This window comes from Hippocampus comes, unplaced genomic scaffold, assembly GCF_001891065.2.
Source record: "Hippocampus comes isolate QL1 unplaced genomic scaffold, H_comes_QL1_v1.1 scaffold91, whole genome shotgun sequence".
Lineage (NCBI taxonomy): Eukaryota > Metazoa > Chordata > Actinopteri > Syngnathiformes > Syngnathidae > Hippocampus > Hippocampus comes.
The window spans coordinates 841,120-851,359 of NW_017805034.1; the positions used below are offsets into that span (position 1 = coordinate 841,120).

Consider the following 10,240-nt stretch of genomic DNA (forward strand, 5'->3'; position numbering starts at 1 on the left):
CCCCCCCCCCCCCCCCCCCCGCTTCCTTTCTCGGCCTGTCTCCTCGTGCGAATGTCAAAAATCGCCTCGTCAGCGCTGAAACTTTTAAAGCAGCCCCATTGAATCAAGCTAAGGGATGAATAATTGCCACGCCGAAGAGCAGGACACTCAAAACCAACACCGAGGGGATGGCGAGGGACAATATTTCCTGATATGACATCCGTAAATTGCCCGTAAGGCCTTTGTCGCTGTGTACTGATGAATGTCGACGAATCAGCGCCACGTGAGCCTTCTTTCTTTCTTTTCTTTTTTTTTTTATGCTCTTCCAGACATCAGTCCCTCAAGCCGTATAATTTGTTTTTCTCGCTGAGGAACCAATCACGTAATCGAAGGAGAAAATGGAGTCATGCTTAATGAAAAGCACAAACATTTCGAACAAGCTTCTGAATCATCGACGTGTCGCTTTAATAACTACACTTGCTGCCAGTAGCACTGTATGTAAGACCTACGTTGAACGCATTCTGTTTGGGGAAAGAAAAAAAAAATTCCAACAAGCAACATAAACACACTTCATGATAAAATTAAAACCTGCACATTTTGGGAATTCTATTATGAGAGAAAATGGCGTTTTGTCCTTCTTCCCTTTCAGCCATCAGCTGCGGCCACCCGGGTAGCCCGATCTACGGCCGCACGGTAGGGAACGGCTTCAACCTCAATGACGTGGTCAGCTTCGTGTGCAACCGTGGCTACCAGATGGAGGGGCCGGCCCGCGCCCACTGCCAGGCCAACCGCCAGTGGAGCCACCCGCCCCCAACGTGTAAAGGTGGGGAGAAAAGTTGAGTGTATTCACTCCTAACTGTACTTAAGAGCATCGCCATTGTTTATCATTTTACCCGAACACTGGAAATTGTCATTATGAGTGCTTACGACAACAAGCAACAACAGTTTGGCAGATTTTTTCAAACAATTATTTTTTTAAAAAAGGTACTGTCATACTGAAGTGAATTCTACAGTTGGTATTTGACGAAACCACTTCCCTTTTTCTGATGAAAGTCTTTTAGCTCAATGTTAGCACACACACACACACACACACACACACACACACGCACACACTGCAAAACGCCATAGATGGGCTAGTAAAAGTAGCATTGTTGCCGCAGTGTTATATAACCCTTCAAGCAACGAATATTTGAACACGTGACACGGTGCAAGACATGTAGACGGGCAATATAACAACACTCAGATGCTTATTATATTCTTTATGCTCAATGAAAAACAACTTTTCGATGCTCACTTCAATTTTGCCCCATTGTTAAGGGCATTTAGTGGTTGGCCCATCCTTAAGCGATCTTCATGCAACAATTGGTCGCAAAATGCACAAAGAAAGAAAATCCCTCGCGAAAGCCAATCGATGGCATGACGGATCCGCCTCCCCATTGCATTTGTTTGCCTTTCTCGTGTTTCTTTCAGACACGTTGAAGGGGGAGGAGAAGTGAGCCTGTCAGGTTAATGCCAAATAACACATGCTTTCGTTTGTGTGTCTGTGTGTCCGTCTGCAGTGGTCAATTGCTCAGACCCCGGCATCCCGGCCAACTCTATCCGCCAAAGCAAAATCGAGCACGGCAACTTCACCTTTGGCACGGTGGTGTTCTACGACTGCAACCCGGGCTACGATCTGTTCGGCTCGCCTGTGCTGAGTTGTCAGCCCACCGGGCAGTGGGACAAGCCGCTGCCAGAATGCATCGGTGAGGGACGCACCAAAACAGCACCAATCAGTCAAGGTTATCGAAATAGCGCAATCGTTATCCTCCAAGATGTTTGCTTTTTTTTTTTTTTTCCCCCTCTCCTAAAATTGCCTTTAATCTTGTAATTAGGGCTTCTTGTAACATTTCTACTTAAAAATATATATATTTTTTTTATTTTTAGTTTTTTATTGGACCATCACTCCCATTACAAGTATTTTCTCACACAACTTTATTCAGCAAAGTATTCATGGAATAGCAAAATATTCATTTGATATTATTATCATCATGAAGACTACAGTATATCCTCAAATTATACGTTTTTTATTTCTTTTTTTATCGAAATCATCCCACCGTTCAACAGTTTTCTCAGAGTTACGGCATCATTCTTCGTTCTCGTGAGTTTGACATTTTTCAAATGGAAAGCAGATAAAGGCACCCTCAAATCGTTCCGCTTTTGTACCATTGCACTTTATAGATTTCACTGTGCCAACAGTCAATAAACCGGATTGCACTTTACCCCAAAATGCATTTTTGAAGATTTCAAGACCCCGTGGAAACGTCGCATGCCGCTAATAGCAAACACGCCGTGACCCCGAGTCATTTTGTTTTCAATCGAGATCAAAATGAACACAGAGCATGTCAATTTATTGCCTTTGCGTCAGAAAAAAAGCCAATGCGGTGACACTTTGCCGCCGTCATTCTAACGTTATCCTCAGTGTCCCACAGCCATCTTTTTCCTTTTAAGCTCCATCAATCAGTTTCTTTACGACACACACACTCTCTCTCTCTCTCCCTTCTCTCGCACCCCCCCGCCCTCTCTCTCTCTGTCTCCCCCTCCCCAGTTGTTGACTGCGGCCACCCCGGCTCTCCCCCAAATGGCGTGTTAAGCGGGGATAAGTTTACATTTGGTTCGACGGTTCGATACTCCTGTCTGGGTGGCAGGCAGCTCAAGGGGGAGTCATCCAGGATGTGTCAGCTCAATGGGATGTGGAGCACCCCCATGCCCTTTTGCTCTGGTAAATTATGAAAGGCACACACACACACACACACACAGAGCGCATAGTCCATCAGATCAATAGATGGAGAGGAATTGTATGGATTTGTTGATCAAAAACACACTTAAATTAATTGAAAGACGTGCCTTAGGGGTATCCCTTAGCACGTGCTGTCACTCTCTTGTGGTCAAGAAACGGGGGGACTCTCTCACTTGCACAGTTCTCCAAATAAGAAGTGAAGTGTGATTGCTCGGAACCCTTGGCCGCTTCCAGTTGAACGTGACAGTTTTACTGACGTATAAAGCAAAAGAGAATGAAACGATTTGTTAAAATGTTCCACCAAACGATATGATTTTCTCTGACTAAAGTCTGTTTGCTTCAGGCCAAAGTAAAACGGAAATTAGTTTTGATGTTTCAGCCATTATAAACCCTCAAACTAATTTCGGGAGCGGCAACACACCAAAGGAGTATATAACACGTCGGCATCCAGTGCCGCTTGGAAGGATGTGAACTCCTTGAACGTTTTCTTATTCTACCATCGTCAGTATTTATGGATGAAATGTGAGTTGCGTAATTATCTGAAAAAAAGGGAACCTGCAATTTTAAGATCATCAATTACAGTTTTGAGAAACACAATCATCATTTTAAGAGGGTAATGTAGAATTGTACAAAAGTAAGATGTGATGTTTGCCCATAAAGATATACCGGATGATCTTTGCTCTGCTATGCTAGACGGGAGAAAAAAAAAATCCTCAAGCATTTTCTCATATCAAGATACTCGAATTACTCAAGGACTTTTTTTTTCCACCCCTACCATATTATCATATTATTACAACACGTGAAAGGTTTATTATAACGTTGCACTTTTAATCATTCTTCTCGGCACTGTAATTTAGTGTCCCGAACAGTCCTCTGATTTTAATTTACCTCAAAGGCCACATTTCAGAGCTATCATTTAGACTGCATCGCGTTCATTTTAACGCAGAATGTCTACTCACATGCAAAATGCACTTGCATAATGGATGACTGGAAATGAACTTGGCAGCGCTGTGTCCATGTCGCTCGTAAACCAAACAAAAATGCACTCAAGCAAAAATAAATAAATAAGTCAATAAAAATAAAAACCAATGTTGGAAGGCAAATCATATCTTTTGGCCCTGAAAATGAAAAATGTAATTTGGCCCCCGAAGTTCCCTGACTGAATGTTTCTGGTTTCATTTAATGGTATTAATGAATGGGCAATTTTTCATTGGCTGCTCTGCATGCCGACTGATGATGTCACTGACAACGTGAATGGAAACTTTGAGCTTCTCGTAGGGTCATTTTTACTCAACTCATGTCGTCATGGGAAACCAACATGGCTTTAAAATAATTTTTCTTTTCTACTCAAATCAGAAAAGTCCTCATTCCACAAGAAACGGACCACAGCCATCTTTTTCCTTTTAAGCTCCATCAATCAGTTTCTTTACGACACACACACTCTCTCTCTCTCTCCCTTCTCTCGCACCCCCCCGCCCTCTCTCTCTCTGTCTCCCCCTCCCCAGTTGTTGACTGCGGCCACCCCGGCTCTCCCCCAAATGGCGTGTTAAGCGGGGATAAGTTTACATTTGGTTCGACGGTTCGATACTCCTGTCTGGGTGGCAGGCAGCTCAAGGGGGAGTCATCCAGGATGTGTCAGCTCAATGGGATGTGGAGCACCCCCATGCCCTTTTGCTCTGGTAAATTATGAAAGGCACACACACACACACACACACACAGAGCGCATAGTCCATCAGATCAATAGATGGAGAGGAATTGTATGGATTTGTTGATCAAAAACACACTTAAATTAATTGAAAGACGTGCCTTAGGGGTATCCCTTAGCACGTGCTGTCACTCTCTTGTGGTCAAGAAACGGGGGGACTCTCTCACTTGCACAGTTCTCCAAATAAGAAGTGAAGTGTGATTGCTCGGAACCCTTGGCCGCTTCCAGTTGAACGTGACAGTTTTACTGACGTATAAAGCAAAAGAGAATGAAACGATTTGTTAAAATGTTCCACCAAACGATATGATTTTCTCTGACTAAAGTCTGTTTGCTTCAGGCCAAAGTAAAACGGAAATTAGTTTTGATGTTTCAGCCATTATAAACCCTCAAACTAATTTCGGGAGCGGCAACACACCAAAGGAGTATATAACACGTCGGCATCCAGTGCCGCTTGGAAGGATGTGAACTCCTTGAACGTTTTCTTATTCTACCATCGTCAGTATTTATGGATGAAATGTGAGTTGCGTAATTATCTGAAAAAAAGGGAACCTGCAATTTTAAGATCATCAATTACAGTTTTGAGAAACACAATCATCATTTTAAGAGGGTAATGTAGAATTGTACAAAAGTAAGATGTGATGTTTGCCCATAAAGATATACCGGATGATCTTTGCTCTGCTATGCTAGACGGGAGAAAAAAAAAATCCTCAAGCATTTTCTCATATCAAGATACTCGAATTACTCAAGGACTTTTTTTTTCCACCCCTACCATATTATCATATTATTACAACACGTGAAAGGTTTATTATAACGTTGCACTTTTAATCATTCTTCTCGGCACTGTAATTTAGTGTCCCGAACAGTCCTCTGATTTTAATTTACCTCAAAGGCCACATTTCAGAGCTATCATTTAGACTGCATCGCGTTCATTTTAACGCAGAATGTCTACTCACATGCAAAATGCACTTGCATAATGGATGACTGGAAATGAACTTGGCAGCGCTGTGTCCATGTCGCTCGTAAACCAAACAAAAATGCACTCAAGCAAAAATAAATAAATAAGTCAATAAAAATAAAAACCAATGTTGGAAGGCAAATCATATCTTTTGGCCCTGAAAATGAAAAATGTAATTTGGCCCCCGAAGTTCCCTGACTGAATGTTTCTGGTTTCATTTAATGGTATTAATGAATGGGCAATTTTTCATTGGCTGCTCTGCATGCCGACTGATGATGTCACTGACAACGTGAATGGAAACTTTGAGCTTCTCGTAGGGTCATTTTTACTCAACTCATGTCGTCATGGGAAACCAACATGGCTTTAAAATAATTTTTCTTTTCTACTCAAATCAGAAAAGTCCTCATTCCACAAGAAACGGACATTTTATGAAGAAAAACGTAAAGTGACAATGATAAATGTCCAACTTGTATTGAAATGGCCAGCTGGGTTTGGAAGCTCAAATCGTTTTGGCTCGGTCAATATGTGATATGTGGTAAAGCAGCGGCAATATGAAAGTAAGATTTATCATATACGTTGTGTGTCTTTGTGTGAGACAGTGCGCACACGTCTGTCAAGCACAATTTGCTGACCGTACAGTTCTCCAAGGACAAAGCAAAGATCACACACTCACTCTCACACACATACAAACACACCCTTCAGCCTCTATTAAAGTGTATGATCGCAAACACACTTGTTATGTGTACTTGAGTGCTATGTTTTCATATGAAGGGTCTGAATTTTTTTTTTTTTCTTTTCTTTCTTCTTCTAAACCTGCACACAGGTGACACGGCCGGCTCCTGCGGCGATCCGGGCATCCCGTCCCACGGTTCGAGGGAACAGACGGATTTCCGCATCCGCTCCAAGGTGTTCTTCAGCTGCACGGAGGGCTACGAAATGATCGGCTCGGCCGAGAGGATGTGCTTCCCCAACGGGACCTGGTCGGGAATGCAGCCCTTCTGTAAACGTAAGAGGAGGCAAATGTCGAGAGTAAAAACAAAAAAGTCCTCAGAGAAATGCTGACATTTTAATTGACAGACACCTGAAAATTTGAAACTATTTGTACTTTACGACTTCCCATTACTGGGAATATGACTTAAATGTTATTTGCTGTATTTTCTAGCCATCCAGTGCGGTAATCCTGGTACTCCCAGCAACGGCAGAGTGTTTCGCCTGGACGGGACCACCTTCTCCCACTCGGTCATTTACTCCTGCATGGACGGGTACCTCCTCTCAGGTGCCTCCACCAGGCTGTGTCTGGCCAACGGGACCTGGTCGGGGATACAGCCAAACTGTACCAGTAAGGCGTTTGATACTTGTATTCCAAATTTGCATCATAGTAAGTACCCCGTGTGTTTCTGATTGGCTGCTCACAAATTCACCTCTTCACTGACTACTTTACATGATTGTAAAGTGGCATTTCTTCGGTGCTGTTTCAATGAAAAGACAAGGACAGTATTTCCGTAAATATGAGGGGCCTACCGTATTTTCCACACTAAAAGGAGCACCTAGAAGCCTTGCATTTTCTTAAAAGCTCACAGCGCGCCTTAAAATCCGATGCCCCTTGTGTATGGTCATTATGGTAAGATGTCAACCCCAAAATGGCTCCTTGCTAGAGACATGCTTCCAATGCTGAGTTCAAACTTAAGGCGATCAGGTGACGCAGTTGTACACGGAAATAGAGCAGCGGCAAGAGAGTTCAACGTTAACGAGTCAATGTTATAACTCGCTGTTGTTTAAGTGAACTGTGTCGCTGCTTTATTAAAAAAGTTTTACTGACATCTGATTGTCGCTATATAATTCAGGGTGTAGTTTAGTGTTCTGTTGACATTTCCTTGAGCGTAGCTCCATCTAGTGGATGCATTGTAGATTGCGTCTCATAACGCGGCGTGTCCAATATATGAAAAAAATTACAAAATAGGCCATCCTTTGTGCCTCATAATCCAGTGCGCCTTTTAGTGTGAAAAATACGGTACTCACTTTTTTTTTGTTTTTTGTTTTTGGGGCTAAATTTTAGTAGGACTCAAAACGGCCTCTGATAGGACAAAAGGATCCCCACACCCGACTTCCAGGCAGAAGATGACAGGACATCTATTAATAGCCATGTACGCATCCGGTGGCGGCTTTAGTGGAATTTCAAATAGCAATTAGGCTATGAAGGACAGGACTTTACAGGTACAGTCAAGAGAATGTTAATGCGATTCCAAAGAGAGACCCAAGAGGACCTCGGTCGCTCACAGATATCACTTGACTTGAAGCCACTAAAGGAAATGAGATCCATGCTAATGCAGGCGGTGTGAATGGACCAGACCCCAACCCTAACCTTACTCCCAAACCTAACTGTATCCCCGATCTTTTCTTTCCTGCCATTTCCAAGTGATCAACTGCGGCGATCCCGGACTTCCGGCAAATGGCCTTCGCTACGGTGAAGACTACACCATCGGCCAGAACGTGACCTTCCAGTGTCAACCCGGATACAAGATGGAGGAGGACGGCTCACCCACCAGGATGTGTACTCAGAATGGGACGTGGAGCGGAAATATGCCCATATGCACAGGTAACGGCCAGTGCGATATCATGATATTTTGCCAACAGGATACTGTAAATGGTTTTGGTGATGTCAGACCTAACACAAGATGGCAATTGCCTGATCATCAATGCTTTGTAAGAAAACCTTCGATTCCGAACTGAAAAAGACTCACAAGACAATATGAGCACATTATTTCACCGATACTACTTGTGGCATCTCGAAGCATAAGGGTTCTTCTTCCTCTCCAACCCCGCCCGACTAGCGGTCACGTGCGCGACTCCCCCCGCCGTGAGTAACGGGGTCCTGCAGGGCAGCGACTTTGAGTGGGGCAGCAGCGTGAGCTACAGTTGCTCACCAGGCTACGAGCTGTCCTTCCCGGCTGTTCTCACATGCGTGGCCAACGGAAGCTGGAGCGGGATGCTGCCGCAGTGCTTACGTAAGCTCGCAACCCACGATGCGTTTCACTAGCCATGCAGAGTCAACATCGCCAATTGTGTTTGTTTTCTTTACAGCCAAGTTTTGCGGCGACCCCGGTACCCCAGCGGGTGGTTCCCGAGAGGGCCGGAGTTTCATCTACCAATCGGAAGTGACTTTCTCCTGCTCACCGCCGTTCCTTCTGGTCGGCGCGGCAACCAGGCTCTGCCAAAGTGACGGCAGCTGGAGTGGTACACAGCCCCGCTGTATAGGTAACCGTTTTGGTTTGTTTTTTCTCTGGATGAGGCAAAAAAACAAATAAATAAAATTAAATTAAAAAAACAGATTTCTGAAGAAGTGGAAATAATGGTCATTACTTTTCACAAAGATAAACGAGGGAATGTAGCTATATATTCTCTCTCATTTTTTTTCTTTTTTAAATCGACAAATAGCATGCAAGGAGACAAATACAACCTGTTGGCTGGTTAAAAAAGTGTCTATTTGTCCTTCGGCGAGGTAATATTTGCACCCATGAACAGTCAGTTATTGTCTGCCTCATGCATCTGACGCCCCCCCTAATTACAGACACGTTGCTTTATCTCACAGCAAAGTTCTAATACAATATCAGACAGGAAAACAAGGTCTGCTTTTTAACACATCTCTTTTTTTTTCCTCAGAGTTTGCTTTGCAGTTTGCCGTTTCATTCTAGTCTTATTTAAATCATTGTGACATTCAAAGACGCACGTTGTTGTTGCGAATGTATTCAGGTGACTTCCAAATGCTTGTGTGGGTTTGTGACACATGATTTATGTTGGGCTGCAGATCCTTTTTTCCGACTTGTTTGTTGCTCCTTGGGGAGGCGCTAGCTATCGCAGCTAACGCTGCTGTCTGTTATCCCCTCTGCCTGAATGAGCAGGGCAGTTAAGGGGCCACCCACATGTGGCATTTTGCAGGCTTTCGCTCCCAGTTAAGTTGGCCGCCGCTCATCAAAGCAGGAGTCGCACAGGCGTATCAGGAATAATAACGGAGGACTACACAAGCATGTTGGAAATGATGGCGGTGGGATAAAAGTCTAGTCACCGCTCTGGTTTTCGATGAGGAGGGACTTTTTGGCACACTGAGCAGTAATCATGTTTCTGACGCAGTCGGAATCACAAGAGGCTCCCCCTAGGCTTTTTTAGCTCGGGTGGGTTTAGCTGCCCACGGTCATAAACTTGGACAGGAATCCCCATTTGTTGTTTTTTGTAATACATTTTTCCCAGAAGGATGCTTGTGACACCACCGTGATTTGCCAGTAGGTGCTTCAGAGTCAAGTATGCGCTGACTCATCATTATGCCCAAGTGTTGCTTTAATAACACACACACAGACACTCACACACACACTCTGTTGCACGCACTTTTTCATTCTTCGGCACTCTCATCGGTGACTCCAAGTAGAACGCTGGGACAACTTGATGACATTTCAACACACCCACAACATACCCAGACTGCTGCACAATTTCAATCTTTGTGCCGGGATGATGTAAGGCAGGAGTACTTGACCAGAGGGAAAGGAAAAGACGGGGAACGAGAAAGAGAAAGGAAATGTGTGAATGAGGAAAAGGAGGGGTTGACAGATAGAGGGAGGAGGAGCGAGAATGGGCGGATGGCAGGGAAGAGGAGAATGGAAGAGAGAAGAATGAAATGAGTAGGGGAAAAACGGTTCAGCGAATGGGGGAGGTTTGGAAGAAGAAAACAGCATGATGGGGTCGAAGAGGGAGATATGAAACGAGAGAAGGGCGATGAGAAGAATGGTGCGATGATGAGAAAGCTAAAAGATGTGAAGTAGAATGATGGAGA

The 10,240-nt window shown here is 44.1% G+C and overlaps 1 protein-coding gene across 1 annotated transcript in view; it reads left to right on the forward strand.

Annotated features, from left to right (window-relative positions):
* The window catches only part of csmd3b (CUB and Sushi multiple domains 3b), a 207,296-nt gene that overhangs the window by 184,719 nt on the left and 12,337 nt on the right, over positions 1-10,240 (forward strand). Inside the window, exons 56-63 of the mRNA XM_019863576.1 lie at positions 629-802; positions 1,539-1,724; positions 2,567-2,740; positions 6,242-6,424; positions 6,581-6,757; positions 7,835-8,014; positions 8,250-8,423; positions 8,500-8,673. Coding sequence (XP_019719135.1) covers positions 629-802; positions 1,539-1,724; positions 2,567-2,740; positions 6,242-6,424; positions 6,581-6,757; positions 7,835-8,014; positions 8,250-8,423; positions 8,500-8,673 — 1,422 coding nt within the window. The remainder of the gene's footprint in view (positions 1-628; positions 803-1,538; positions 1,725-2,566; positions 2,741-6,241; positions 6,425-6,580; positions 6,758-7,834; positions 8,015-8,249; positions 8,424-8,499; positions 8,674-10,240) is intronic.